The sequence below is a fragment of the Lytechinus variegatus genome, chromosome 1 (assembly GCF_018143015.1).
Source record: "Lytechinus variegatus isolate NC3 chromosome 1, Lvar_3.0, whole genome shotgun sequence".
Taxonomy (NCBI): Eukaryota; Metazoa; Echinodermata; class Echinoidea; order Temnopleuroida; family Toxopneustidae; genus Lytechinus; species Lytechinus variegatus.
The window spans coordinates 59,879,490-59,895,858 of NC_054740.1; the positions used below are offsets into that span (position 1 = coordinate 59,879,490).

A 16,369-nucleotide genomic window follows, 5' to 3' on the forward strand; every position below is an offset into this window, starting at 1 on the left:
AGAAAGGATTTTTAAAATGTCATTTGGCGGGCGGTATCTGAATTTCAAAAAAGTAAAATCACATGTCACCTCAATTTATGAAAATGATCAAGGTATCAACAAGTTCTATTTCTTTTAGATAATGCTTGAATTTAATATATTTTTTTAAGGATGTTTACAAGCTAGCTGCGGACGTACCCAACGCTTCGTTGTTTGACAGTTTGTCATGTATAAACTTGATTTAATTTTTAGTTAACGATGTTAATTATAGGAAAACAATAAAAAAACGCATTTGTTTAATGAAATAATGGAAATACAAACATTATTTCAAAGAAACAGAACTATGCTTTTCGTTGATTATATTCTTTGATTCAGGAATCATATTAAAGAGCAGATTTTAAACTTTTTAGACACGTGATTTTCTCTTTGAAATTCAGATAAATGTCGTCAAGTAACCTTTTGGGGGAATCCTTTCTTCAAACTATGATTGTTCATTTATGCGTGAATAGATAATCATCAAAGTTATATCACAACAAAATGACGCTTTAAAATATGGTCGGTCATTAATTTGTCTATTGTACTTGTGACTGAGTTATGAGAGGTAATTTTTTGCTTACTATCAATTAACATAATTTGGTAACAAATCAACCTTTTCCCTTACCATCTCAGATCGCAAAGGATGTTGCGAGCGATTCCTCCTCAGCTTCTCCTTCCCTCGGAACCTGAAGCAGATTCTCAAGACAGATACCAAAGAAGGAAGTATGCTTTGTTTGAATGGCATCCGGGTCATCAGTATGACCTGGGTCATCTTAGGTCACACCATCATGCTTGTCTACCAGGTCTTCGGAGACACGTGTAAGTTTATACGATCAGTTTTCTGTAACAGTCAGACCAACGAAACCGACTCCAGACCGATCAAAACTTATACGTATTTTTTGAATTATATATCATCGGTCGATTTGGAGTCGGTTATACGCTTGTGTGACGGTATATCCATGGCATTGCTCAATTTGCGCAACAGTTGCTCCGATGGAAAATCTGCATTTTAAGCCAAACGTAAAGCTTAATTACCTCCAAAACTAAATAGACCCTATTCTTTATTTTTTTTAATTATTCTTAACCAAAAACTCTATTGCAATCCCAGCTTTAACCCTTTGCCCTCAGACGTATTGAATACCAAGGTGAGAGCAAGTTGTCACAGGAGCATATCCTCTCACCATGGAGCTATATTAATAGCTCCATGCTCTCACCGTAAAAAAGACCTGTTAATACAGTTTCGTATGTTAAAACGTCTTGTTCATTTTCTGTCAGAGTTGTAAGGGAAGTATAAAACGGGTTTTATTAAAAGATATATTTTTCCTAAGGAACACTTTCGGTATATTGATAAAAATCAAGTCAACCTTCATGACCATACGTATAGATATTGCCGTCCTCCAAAAGTGTTTATGCCTCTGATACAATATTCATCCCTGTCTCCTCATATCTGTGTCTAAATTATATTTCAGATCAGTCTCTTTTATCCATCGCTTCTTTCAGAGTATTGTGTTGTGTTCCTTAAATCTGTCATTGTCTTTATATGATATTGCGTCTGCTAATATATTAGACTTTCTTACATTATTTTTTATCAAACCATTTCCAACTGTGAAACGAAATATCAATACATCAAAATCAAAATCAAATCAAATGAAATAACGTCAGATCACTATTCATTTTATTTTGTTTTTATCAGGGCGCGGCATATTTGCGCTTGATTATATATTTTACTTTCTTACGTTATTTTTTATCAAACTATTTCCAACTGTGAAACGAAATATCAATAAATCAAAATCAAGATCAAATAAAATGAAATCACGTCAGATCACTATTCGTTTTGTTTTGTTTTTATCAGGGGACGGCATATTTGCGCTGGATTTGCTGAAGTCGTTTCCTATGCAGGCGATCCTCAATGCGTTCCCATCCGTGGATTCATTTTTTCTTCTCAGGTAAGAATAGATACATCCTTTCCATTATAAGGGGACCGCATTTTCATGGAAGCTGAAGCGGCATCACAAGGGATTTCACGGGCCTAATTACAACTGGCTGGCGATTAGATATCAATTTGAGCCAACCCATTCTCAATTTTACCTATTGAACTTCCTTTTTCCAGATATACCACTACTTTGGAACTATTTTTTATACTGGAGGAAGAATTAGGGCCATTTTACATTCTCAAGTAATGAATGTGTGTGTGTGTGTGTGTGTGTGTGTAAATTTGAGTTTGATCCTGTCAGGTGTAGTCTTCTTAAATGCCGATTTATTTTTAAAATGAACCGATCGAGGTTCACTTTTCTGGTCAGATATGGAATGTCAGACAAATATCCTGTCCACTGGTAGTAAACATTCAACCCTCGGATTTCATCCTTATTTTTATGATTTTTTTAAGTACCACTTTAACAGACTAGTCTATTTGAAATGAATTAGGCCTGTGAAACCAGGGTGGGGGTGGGGCGTTATATATAACATCTAAAAGCAACCCTATGTCATCCTAAATCTTAAATCGCTTCACGCGTCACACGATGCTTTTCTTTTCTAGGGAAAAGACGCTATTTAAATACATTTATCATCAATTTTATAATCATTTAGAGTTGTGAACTCTATATCTTGTTGTTTGAACATTGTCTTTTCTCTCTCCCTCTTGTACTCTTCTCATGTAGATCCTTTGTGTAAATATTGTTATATTTGATGATTCATTTCAATGAAAACTTAAATATAAAAAAAGAAGAAAAAAGAGGAGAAAATAGAGAAATATAGAGATAAAAGAACAAATGCGAAAAAGAAGCAAGGAGACACCTTTGTCATTTGACTGATTTTAAATGAGGTCACTATAGGGTTGTCATGTCCCTTAGCACCCTCCTGTCTCCCCTGGTCATCACTGAGAACGAGTACCATAGTAACACTCACACAACGGTCCCCTTGACCTCCTAGCACCCGGTATGTCTTCGAAAGTTCCCTACACTTATCTACAAGGGGCATGGGTCTCATTCTATTCAGCTGGATAAAAATAAATGGAATGATTGACAATTGGCCTATTTATTGACTGGTTGATATTATCGGTGTCATGTTTTGTTGATTCTGTGTTGATTCTTTGTTCTGCCTGTCAGTGGATTGCTAATTACATACATCACATTGGGTCGTATGGCAAGATCGGATGGTCGTATACCATGGGCGCTTTTCTATTTCCATCGCTATTGGAGGTGAGTGCACTCTAAATTTCAAGGATTTTATTTAGATAAATCAAGATCGTTTGTGAGTACAGACCAGCCGAATATTGGATATTCTTTTAATCTGTAAGGATGAAATCCAAATCAAATATAGCTTTATACAATCGGCTTGTTATCTATTGCCGATCTACAGAATAAAACAAAATAGATAAAAAGATTTTTTGCATGGATGCCGGATTGGCTTGTACATCTTTTACAACTAGCAGGGAGGAGTCTAGGAACAGCTGTTTAAATGGTTTGTTCTAAAATAATAGTCAGAATCTTTTAAGAATGTATGGAAAATTCATTGTAAAATTAAATGTGTATTACAAGACAAACCTCGAAATACCTGACCAGACATGGTGGCTCAGTGGTTGAGCGCCCACCTCATGAACGTACATGGGTTCAATCCCTGGCCGAGTCATACCAAAGACTATTGGACCTTATGCCTTCTTGCTGGGCGCTCAGCATTTAGATTGGAGAAGGGTATATGCAGGGCCTGCTGGTAGAGCAGTTACGTAACTGAAGTGACTGCCCTGGGTAAGTCATGTAAGTACAGTAAAACATTAATATGAATACTAATATTGTAATTATTAAACGAAAAAAAAAATTAAACTTCATTCTACCTATATCATCTATTCCTGTATCAGATTACTCCCGGGTCTTGGTGCTGCCATGTTGTTCGCCCTTTACATCCGTCCGTATCTAGGCGAGGGACCCCTCTGGAGTAACAGTGCTCGCGGTACCTTCAACTGTGACAAGTATTGGTGGACAAATTTACTCTTCATTAATAACTTCTACCCGCAAGCTGGCACTCAAGGGGTAAGTAATCTGGATCATATTGTATTATAATTTTTCTATGATTCTTTCTGATTTCTTAGGGAAAGAATATTATTATAGAGGATAATTTTGACATTTTACCACATATTGCTTGAGGTTTATTGTCAATGTTGTTGCTTATGTAATAATAATAAAAATACACATCGAAAAAGATTATATAAAGATGATGGCGCTATATAAATGCCTATCACCATCACCATCATCATCTTTATTATTATTATTATCATCATCATCATCATTATTATCATTATTATTATTTTCATTAGTATCAGCAGCAGCTGTAGTAGTAGTAGTAGTATTAGTAGTATAGTATCAATAATTACTGTTTGTAGGGCCTATTACCATCTTTTATTTTGATGAGCGGAAAAATTTGTATACCTGTAAAACTATAAGATGAAACGCATTTTCAACACGTAAGAAGTACATGTCCTAACGACGATAATCATACATTTTTTGATGAAATACTTCATAAGTTACAAGAATTTGATTGTGAATCTGTTCTTTGGGGTGGGGATTTTAATCTGGTTTTGGATGTAAACAAAGACAAAAAAGGTGGCCGCCAAACCACACATTTGCACTCTTTAAATTCAATTGATATAATAATGGATGAATATAATTTAGTAGATATTTGGCGCTTTCATAATGTTGATATCCAGAAGTTTACTTGGAAATTCAAGAAATGTATTCTGTCGCTTGGACTTTTTCTTAGTTTCGCACAACTTGATTACACAAATTGATAATTGTGATATCCTACCTGGTTTCAAAACCGACCATTCGGCGATATTTTGTAATTTACATTTTTTAAATAAAACTAGGGGGAGAGGTTTTTGGAAATATAATACTTCATTATTACAAGATGAAACATACACGGAATTGGTTCGTGATTGTATAAAAGAAAACAAGAATATGTTTTTGAATAATTTAGATCCTAATACGTTCTGGGATTTTCTTAAATGTCAAATTAGATCATTAACGATTGGCTATTCAATAGAGAAAGCCAGGCAAGGTAGAGCTCGAGAAAAAAATATTATAGCTAGACTCAAATTCCTTGAGTCCAGTTATTCCCAGAATCAATCTGAAGTGATTAAAAATGAGATAATATCTTGTAAAGAGGATCTTGAGATGTTATATGAGAGAAAGACAGCAGGTGCAATTATAAGAGCAAGAGCTAATTGGATCGAAAATGGTGAAAGAAACACACGTTATTTTATAAATCTTGAAAAAAGGAATCAACGACAGAATGTTATAACTAAATTACAAATTGATAATCATATAATTGTGACTTCACAAAAACAAATACTAATTTCTCTCAGAGACTATTATCAAACTATATTCACATCATCTCATCCATCTCAAATTGATCTTTACGATATTTTACCTCAGGGTGATAAATGCAATATTTTATCACCAGAGTTACAAAAGAAATGTGAAGGTGTTATAACAATGCAAGAATGTGTTAATGCTCTGAAATCAATGAATAACAACAAGACTCCGGGAACGGATGGGTTCCCGTGTGAATTCTATAAATTTTTCTTTAAAGAATTAGGAGATGTTTTAATCAATAGTTTTAATTATTCCTTTATACAAGGTAAATTGTCATTGGATCAGAGGAGAGGAATTATTCATCTCATTCCTAAAAAAGACCAAAATCCTTTGCTTTTAAAAAGTTGGAGGCCCATCTCTATTTTAAACACCGACTATAAACTTCTTGCAAAATGTTTAGCTTTGAGATTGCGAAAGGTGTTAGGTGGTATTATCAATAATGACCAGACAGGATTTTTACATGGTCGGTATATTGGTGAAAATATTCGCTTAGCCTTAGATATGATTGAATTTACAAATGAACACGATATTCCAGGTTTTATGTTAATGGCCGACATAGAAAATGCATTTGATAAATTAGAATGGTCCTTTTTACTTCAAGCTTTGAAATATTTCAATTTTGGTGAAGATTTGATATTATGGATTAGAGTTATGTACAATGATATATATTCTTGTATTTTGAATAATGGACATGCTTCAGAATTTTTTCAAATTTCATGTGGAGTAAGACAGGGCTGCCCTTTAAGTCCTCTTCTTTATATCATTTGTAATGAAATTATGTGTTTATGGATAAGGGGAAACAGTGATATTAAAGGTATAACAGTGAATGGAATAGAAATTAAGCTGAACTCTTATGCAGATGACACAACATTTTATATAAATGACGTCAAGTCTCTTAAAATCATTATGTATATTTTGGATGAATTTAAGTTTTTTTCAGGGCTTTGCATTAATCGAAATAAATCTGAAATTGTGGCACTAGGTTATTACAAAGCACATCCTCCAGACATATCCTTTTCCGGATTAAGATTTTCTAATGGCCCATTTAGATTATTGGGAGTATATTTTTCACCTGACTTAAAAGACATATTTGAATTGAATTTTATTCCAAAGCTTAAGAAAATAATGAATGTTTTAAGAGTATGGAAAATGAGAAATTTAACTCCAATAGGGAAAATAACTATTTTGAAGTCACTCGGCCTTTCTCAAATTATATTTCTGTTGTCTGTATTACCAAAACCTCCTGAAGATTTTATGAAAGAATTAGAACATTCAATTTACTCTTTTATTTGGAATGAAAAACCGGATAAAATCAGTCGTCTTACAATTATTGGAGACTATAGTCAAGGTGGATTGAAAATGTTACATTTACCTTCTGTAATTTCTGGCTTTAAAATTGCGTGGGTTAAACGTTATATGAGCACAGAAAATAAAGGAAAATGGAAATGTTTTTTCGAACACAACTTGGTCACCTTTGGAGGAGAATTGTTTTGGACATGTAATTTAAAATACGATGATCCCAAAATATTACAAATAAAAAATCAATTCATTCGAGAAATCTTAATTACTTGGAGTCGTTTAACATTCTCTCCTAATTTATCTGATTTGAATATAAAGAATCAAGTGTTATGGAATAACTCATTGATCAAAGTAGATGGGAAAGTTATATATAAACAACTTTGGCTTAAAAATGGGATCATCAGTATTAAACATTTAATGGATGAACAAAACAATTTTCTCTCACATACAACTTTTTTACAAAAATACAAAATTAATTGTAATTTTCTTGAATATCATTCATTGATTTCTGCAATACCCAATGAATGGAAACATTTTAGTCAACATCTTGTCGAGAGTAAAACAACTCAAGAAGATTTGTTGTATAATTTAAATAATGTTTTTAAGGTATGCAAGTTTATCCATAGAATTTCTGTTGATAAAATCTTAAAGTCCCCCACTTCGCAATCAAAATGGGCATCCATTTTAAATGAACCGGTTAATAATTGGAACAGATTGTATATGATTCCCTTTAAATGCTGTCTTTCAACAAAACTCCGCTACTTTCAATATAAACTTTTCAATCGGATAATGGGGGTGAACAAACATCTTTACGATATTGGCTTGTCTGAATCTAATTTATGTACATTTTGTTCTTCCTCTGTTGAAAGTATTTCACATCTGTTTTGGGACTGCCCTGTAACTCAACAATTTATTCAAAACTTCCAAACCTCTTATTTGAACAATAACGTGGATTTGAATAAGAATTTATTTTTGTTTGGTTGCCCAGACGCTCAATACTCTACTGTAAACCGTTATATTCTTTATGCTAAATATTTCATTTTTTCCACACGTTGTAAGGGTAATCAGTTGTGTTTTAGCTCTTTTAAGAGTGTATTGAAACGCTATTGTGAAATTGAAAGGGTTCTCAGTCAAAAACATCGTAATTTTGTCATATCATTAGATAATAGCACGCATGTACAGTTGTTGTAAACATGTTCGCTTCATGATTCTTTTGTAAATTGAATTGCTTTCGTGTTTGATTTCTGAATAAAATCTTTCTATGAAAGAAAAAAAAAAGAAGTTAATGTAGAAATTTTGAAATAATTTCATTATTGCTGTAATGCTAATTTCAAAACGCTTTTCATTTTTGTCAACAGTGTATTTACTGGGTGTGGTATTTGGCTAATGATATGCAATTCTTCCTCATTAGTCCCATCTTACTAGTATCATTATACAGGTTAGTACACCCGTAAAAGGATCATAAAATGATACAATAACATGACATGTTATCAGTGACTGGATGAAAGCGCACACGAGACCATTTTTTTTTTATCTCAAACGTTTGACAAAAGAACCGTCTCACACTATGCAATCCGGTGAGACGCGATTTTTAACTAGTCGCATTTTGCAAATTCGAAAGTGCATAGAAGTGAAATTATTTGACTTAAAATTTGGCATATTGTTAGGAAAACTAAAATCATATTTTCACTTTGATGCAAGCCCTATGGTCGGAGTAAAGTCCAAATCGGCTTCAAGTCGCAGCCGATGATGACGTCATTACGATTTGGAATTTAATTTGTTTTTATTCATTTAGGGAGGCTCTTACTGGACTGAATTTCGATTTCGATAGTCCTGCCATTATTCTTAACCATGATCAGTAATATTTCATTAGCTGGAATATCCGTATCAAATGTTATTACAATTAAATAAATTTGATATTCGGATCGCAACGAATCGCATACTCAGACGGGCTTTACAGCCGTGCATAAAAAAAAGAAACTGAACTTTAACTCTATACGTTCTAACGCACACACGATATCTAAGGGCATCAACCGGTTCTGTATAAAACGGGGCCATGTTAACCAATGTCTACATGTGTATCTAAGTTAGATGTAGAACTATTATGGACCTTTATGTCAAGTTCGCCCTACCATTAAGGTGCCTTTAAATAAGCAGAAAAGATAGGAATAAATTTTTCCCTTTTTTTGCACAAAATCCATCATAGAGTTCGTTATTTTTTTTCTCCATGGGGGGGGGGGGGGTGGGCGACTTAACGCACAGCTGGGGCCCGTTGCATAAAACTTTTTACCTGAGAAAACTCTGGCAAAAACTGAAAACTAAGGTTAGTCTGATTTCCGCCATTGACTTTAACACAGGGCAAAAACTCCGGTAAAAATTCTCAGGTAAAAGTTTTATGCAACGGGGCCCTGATGACACTGGTGCTAAATCGATTTGCTTTCCATTAGCGACAGTTGAAATATGTTTTTTTTTAATGATCAAAATTCTCTTTTTACGAGCTTTTAAATAGAAAATTATATATTTTTCAAGCTTGATTAGATCTTTACGAAATGCACTTCCATCGTGCTAAGGCAATACATTGCATCACTATTATTTTAGCACAAAACAATTGACACTATTCGTGTATTCATGTATAAATTCAAAATGGCACACCCAGTTTGGTTAGAAAAAAATGTGTATAAAGCATTATCTCTTTCCCCACCCCAATACACTTGGGTGTTACAATTATTATTTACTACAATTTCTGAAAATATACATGTTAATAATGAGAATTTCTCACTTTTTACAGGAAACCTATCGTCGGAATGATCATTATTGCAATATTGTGTGTAGCGAGTTTGGCAACGACTATTGGACTGATGGTTGCCAATGATTTCAAAGTCGCTCTTATGTAAGTAATGTTGCAGGAATGTTTATTCTAAGAACAATTTTTAAAGAATTAATTCTATTTCGTAACATACAACCTTCTCAACAACTATACTCAGTTACCATGGTCTTCAACAATTTAAAAGTCACTCATTTTGTAAGGAACATTGCATATTCCCCTTTTGTTTTAATTATAACGAATAACATTTCAAGAATGGATTTAAAGAGAAATTCCAGTAGTTGCAGTAAACACCGATTTCATGAGAAAGTCTGTAAAACCAGGCTTAACTGTCAGTATATCACCGAGGATCTAGATCTGGTACAGTTACATAAACTGAACTTTGTGAAATCTTGAAATCTATGCTGAAAAATGTTCACACTGAAGATCACCAACACAGATAGGCACACGTGGGACAGTGTATTATTATTGCTGGAATAAAGACCCGACGGAAGTGACCGAATCCGCACTTATTTTGCTGATTTCTCAGCAATTACACAATTTCTTCCAGAATCCTTTGGCACATATTTTTAATTCATACAAACAGACACTTGGGTGGTCATTATATTAGATTCTGTAAAAAAGTCATTTTGAGATCGTTACCAAAACTGGAATTTATCTTTAACCTTTTGAAATCAAATCTCTTGCGACTACTTCTTATGATTATGCCTCGTGCAGTTACAGAGTACAAGCAATGTGCTGTATGGGAATGTTATTGCGAATCATGTACGGTTACCTAAACACTTTGCATTATTTTACTCATTTATTGGTTGGTGCTAACCCCCATGAGCATGTTTTACATCTTATTGCGAACCTACTACGATGTATTATGTTACAGTGACTCAAACAATGATTGTTTGTCCGTGAGATTTGGTCATGAAATTCAATTCTTTTCAATAGATACATTTGAATCAGACCATTATTAATTACTTTGTCTTTCCTCCTTTTTGTTCCACAAAGGGGGTTCGGTTCGAGTTATTCGGGAAACGATATATTTTCGACGGTGTATATCAAACCATACTGTCGTATTACACCATACCTTGTTGGGATGGTCCTAGGATACGCATTTCACTCGTGGAGGGGCACGAGAATCCGGGTCCGTAAGGTAAGAACCCTGAGTAAGAATCTGCCCTATCCGATTTTTTTTTTTTTTTTGGGGGGGGAGTTTGTTTTTTCAAATCACATTTTAGAGTAAATGATCGGTAGAGGTGACTTTTTTTTTACTTCACCTGATTGCTAAGGATAGCATGAATGCTTGTAAACAAGCGACCAGAGGACCGAAAGATTAAGGTCCTCTACGAGGGACCCGATAATGAGAATAGAATTAATGCCTTATTTTTTCCGGGAGGCGGTTAATTAGCACGTTAACATTGCAAAGATTATCATAAGAAATAAATATGACGTTCTGTGATTTCAAAACTGCACATTGTCAGTGAAATTGTAATATATATATTCTCGTTTTTATTTTTTGGCAGCTTGTTGTAATCATTGGATGGGCAGTCGCCACAGCTACGGGTTTGGCAGTGGTGTATGGTCTCTATGGAGAATTCAATGGACGTCCTTTGAGCACTGCTGAGAATGCCATCTACATGGCCTTTGGGCACTTTGCATGGGCCATCGCCCTTTCCTGGGTCATTTTTGCATGTCACTATGGTTACGGAGGTAAGCCTTCTTGTTTTCTTTTATTTTAATTTTTATTCATTTTTTAACTATGAAGTGCATTGTGCACACAATTTGTAGGTAGCCATTCTGTGTGTTTTGATATCTTGTCTTTTATACTATGTACATGGTTTCTCAATAATAATGAAATGATCATTGCTTATTTTATTTTTATTTTATTGTAACATATTTATTAAGGATAAAGATAAAACATGATCAGCCGAGGCTGTTTTACATCATGGTCCAGACAACACACACACATACACAATTTATACAATGCACAAAATTATTTTAAATAGAGGAAACGATACCTACTTATGAAGGAAGAATTCAAACTGACCGTCATTATTTCTTGCCATATTAAAATCAAACTTTGTAAACTCAGACTTTCTGATCAATCTATTCATTGCGGTACCTCAAAAAATTCATTGCCACGGTAAAGAAATATCAGGAAGATGAACAAATGAAAGAAGATTCATGTCAAATTGAATAATTTTAGATAGATATCGGGACTACAACAGCAGCACCAATCCCCTGAATGGAAAAGGACGGAGCAGGAGATTATTCTCTAACAACTAGAATCAATCAGTGTCCAAACATCAGGACCAAGTTTCTAGAACTTTTTTCTATCCGTCCACTCCTCTGCTTCGCTCTATTCCCCGTGCCCCATCCCCACACGTATCTCTTTCCGATCTTCCTGTCTGTTTCCACACCTTAAAATTTACTATATACTTTCCATTCCCCTCTCTGACTACCAGCTCCTCTCTTTTGCTTTATTTTTCGCCTTCCCCCCTCTCTCTCTATACACCTTACATTTTCTTCTGATTTTTTGTCTGTTTTCCACAAATTTGCTTTGATATATTCCTCGTCTCTTCCTGTCTACACCTATCTCTTTCTTCTCCCTACCTTCGCATCCAATTTATAACACCCCCTCTCTTGTCAATCTCTCCGTTCTGTCCACTGTTTTCTTTTTATCTTTCTCGCCAGTTCATTTCCATCTTCCTTCCGGTTTTTCGTTTCTTCTTAATTTCTCCTTAATTATCCTACCTGGTTGCCCCAAATAGTACCCAAATTGTTTCAGTCTTTCTCATTTTCTTTTAAACATTTCACTTGCTTTTTATACACAAATGACCCAAATTGCTTGACATGTTACTATTGATTTTTTTTTAGCCAGTCTAGATTTTATTAAAGATTAATCAACAATTAAAGCAATGCATATATACATGAAGAAGTATTTGTAAGCAACAATTAGACGAAATGATTTTATTGACTCTGGCATTCGATGTAGTATGTGATAAGACCAACTGGCTGTCCGACAATAAGCGAAAGCCAGACAATTATATTTCCCACCCGGCTTCCGAATTTCTGCGAGATGGCAATGAGCGGGATCTGTCCATGTATAAAATAGAAACAGTAATATATATATTTTTTTTCATCCAATCTGGTTTGAATAGCAAGGCAAGATAGGAAGAGAATACAGCGTTTCAAAATGTAAAACTTCGATGTTCCTTTCGTTCTCTCATATGTTATACCTTTATAATATTTGCCGAATCGGGTAAGAACACAAGATTAGCTCTCATAAAAATTGATTTCTTACAGTATATACAATTCATGTAGAATTACAAACAAATGGGCCAACGTCACAACTATGACAACTGTAACATATTATTTGAGTATCAATACACTTGATGGCGGAGTAATCGACAGTGACACAATACAAAGATAACGAAAGTGTGAGAGACAATATTATCATGATTATTATGACTAAATTACCAGTGTAAATGCTATAAGACGATCGCTATTTGTAGCGGAATGCGAATGATTTGAACATAATAAACTCCCAACTTGAGTTAACTCATAGAGACTTAATGTAAACAACATTATTAACATGAACAATCTTATACAATTAGTTCCCCATGTACATTTTACAAGAAAGCATCAACAATATTGTTCTCGGATAAAATGGAATTCATTGGAAACATACGCCAAATGATCGCAATTTCTTATCCTTAAAATACATTCCTACCTTGAAAACCAATTAAAAAGTATGGATAAGATATTTAACAAAATGAGTTTAAATGTAAATTTCACATCAGTTAAAAATCAACTGCGGTAGTTTAATCTATGACTAGGGATTTCATCATATCATTTTATCACCCTAGTCCTTATGAGTTCTGGGATCCATGTCATAAAACCTGTTATAATAACACATTTACATTAACAGTTAAAAACTACTGAAATCCTTTAATCTGATTGGCTGATATCAAATTTGTGACAGAAATTGTGTATTTGTTATAGTCTTTATAGGATTCAGACTTCGTTATAACGAGTTACCTCCCTGTCTTTGGTTTCACATCTCGTAAATACATAGTTATCTTCCTAATTATTACATTATCAGTGGCCCGAGGCAGAAAGAGTTGCAATCAATCGCAACTCTAAAAAATCATGCGCAACTTGATTTTCAACCAATCAACAGCGCGCAATTGGGACTTGCAATTGATTTTTTTGACTTGCGTTTAAACGCAACTCTTTCTGCAACGGACCCCCTGATCTCATTGTGCCAAGCCATCACTTACTGGACGAGGATACAAATGACATGGATAAAGGGTAGTTCATAAAAAAGTACACTATTTGACAAAATTAAATTAAAAAAATAACCCATGAAAAAAAAATCATCACGATATTAATTGATTGTTGGTGTACACTGTCAAAAACAGTAATTTTACAGAAAAAAAACCCAAGATTTTGCAGAAAGCAGTAACGGAATCACTCTGTAATTTCATAAAACAGGAATTTTTCTGCAATTTAACAGAACAGGTCTGTTTAAAAAGGGGGAAATTGTGTTTTATTTAAGGAAATTTGTAATTTTCCATACACCAAATACCAACTTCCTGTAAGATTACAATAAGATTAAAGGTTTTCTCGAGACTGCTGCAGGAACTTCCTTTTTTTTTAAGGATAAATTTACTAACAGTGTAGTACCTGAGCCATCATGCCGCCAAAAGACCAGTGGGTTAGTAGCTTCAGAGGAACACTGGCAAGATACTGTGAGCACAAACAATAATATAACGTAAATCAATATAGATTAGAAAATAATCACATCATTGTAAAGTAGTCCCCCCACTCTGATTAGTATTTCTTGCAAATACAATCGTGAATTAAGAATTGGTGGTGCACAGATATTGACAATTTTTCTGACAAGTCTTTAACCCCCCCCCCCCCGAAACACTTGTTTCATAATCGACTACTTTATCTCTATTGTTGCTTTTAAAAACACATTGAGATATTTATACATGCTATTCTTAGAAAGCATGCAAATAAGGGAGCGTATTATGTCATTCATTATATACATGGTATATTTTTGGTGATGAAGCTGACGTCATTACATCAAATTTGAATAGATCATTACCTCATGGAAAATGGCAGAAAGTAGGAATACGGCGAGAACGGCTTGGAATTTAGAATAGCCCAGACCACGCACTGGTTTATACACGTGCCTTGAAAGAGAATGGTTATAGTAATGTTAATGATGACATTTTATAATTTTTAAATAAGATATATACATATAAAATATAACAACAAAAGCAAAAAAACAGGGCATGGTGAGTCAGAAGTTGAGCGCCTGAGCGGGAGGTCGTAGGTTCGATTGTCAACCTAGTCTTAAGACTGAGTCAGCTCTAGCTGCATTATCTTGGGTAAATTATTATTGAGAATAAACATCCCTCATCGTAACTGCCTTGGCATTTGTTCGCAGGGATTATGATATTGCCACAATATTTTAAAGACTTGATTAAATCTAACATATCTTAGGAATGACAGATAGATGATCAAATGCATTTTACAATTTGATGATATTATTGTGGTTTTAAAGTGATAGAGTCATTAAGGCCTCACCTGACACACCACTTGTGGACAGGAATGTTCCACTTTCTCCAAAATTCCTCGATGTTAGAGGAGTTCCTGAAAGTATACCAAGTTAAAATCAAGCAACAATAATCAATTAAATTTGCTAACAGATCACAATTTCGGATTAATGTAGTATACGGACACGGTAACTACGATCGTAACCTGGTTTCTTTTATTAACTGATCAGGTATTGTTCGAATTTTAAACCTAACTTTTGTTACAACAGTTTTCTATATCTAAATACTTGGCAAGGAAAAATGAACATTGCTGTTTCAGTTATATAAACACCACCATAGTAAGAGAAAAATAATCATAATTGCCACAAGAAGATTAAACTTGAAATAAATGACGAGAGTAAAGAGAAAATCATATTCTATTGTCACATTAGCTGTTGAAATATTGATTTGACCAGTTTTTTCCTTAAAACAATATTTTGAAAATTTACTGCCAATACCAAGGTGAAACATACTTTTATTTACAAATATATTTGTATATCTATGTCTATGAAAATCATTACCAGTTATTATTGAATTATTCAAACAGGGGTATTTGTTAATTTACTACGTAGGAAAATAAAAAGAACTGTCGTCGTCGGGAAAGCCACTTGAAAACTTAATAAATAGTTTTTAAAACTTGGGAGTATGTAATATTTTTTGCATATTCATTGCATATTTACACCGATATAAATATAACTATATGTATATACCACCAGTCGGAATAGAAATTCCTGTCAGCGAAACGAGTCACCTCGGCAAATATGTTGAGAAGGAGATGGAAATAGATATAAAAGAATAACAACCAAGACAGATGATTTGCCAACTGAAAAGAGAAAGTGAGAAAACACCAAATAACATCACATTAAATAGTAAAATTTAGGCTTTTCAAAGAAATGCAACTATGATACATTAAAATATGTTTCGTTAAAATTGTGAGAAATTTATCAACTTTTTCTACGTGCACAAATTATTTTTTAAATCAAAGGCAGTATATTTCTTCACCCATGAGTAAGTCCTCCTCAAAAATTTAATTATTTACATTTTGATATTCTGTTTGATAAAAATCAAGTTTGTATAGGAACTGAAGTCACATTAAGACCTTAATGGCGGACTAGCCTAAAAGTCCATACGGGGAGACTTACGTGATGACTTTTATAATTGATATCAAAATGAAAATATTACTTGGAATGTCACAATGAGAACAACTTCATATTTTGTTTCATTTACAAAAGGTAGCATTGTCAGTTACATAAGTGCATTACAAA

General features: G+C 33.8%; 1 protein-coding gene across 1 annotated transcript in view; it reads left to right on the forward strand.

Moving 5' to 3' along the window:
- The window catches only part of LOC121418529 (nose resistant to fluoxetine protein 6-like), a 35,452-nt gene that overhangs the window by 8,616 nt on the left and 10,467 nt on the right, over window positions 1-16,369 (forward strand). The window contains exons 7-14 of the mRNA XM_041612449.1: window positions 649-834; window positions 1,868-1,961; window positions 3,120-3,212; window positions 3,869-4,040; window positions 8,039-8,118; window positions 9,469-9,570; window positions 10,504-10,648; window positions 11,019-11,205. Coding sequence (XP_041468383.1) covers window positions 649-834; window positions 1,868-1,961; window positions 3,120-3,212; window positions 3,869-4,040; window positions 8,039-8,118; window positions 9,469-9,570; window positions 10,504-10,648; window positions 11,019-11,205 — 1,059 coding nt within the window. The remainder of the gene's footprint in view (window positions 1-648; window positions 835-1,867; window positions 1,962-3,119; window positions 3,213-3,868; window positions 4,041-8,038; window positions 8,119-9,468; window positions 9,571-10,503; window positions 10,649-11,018; window positions 11,206-16,369) is intronic.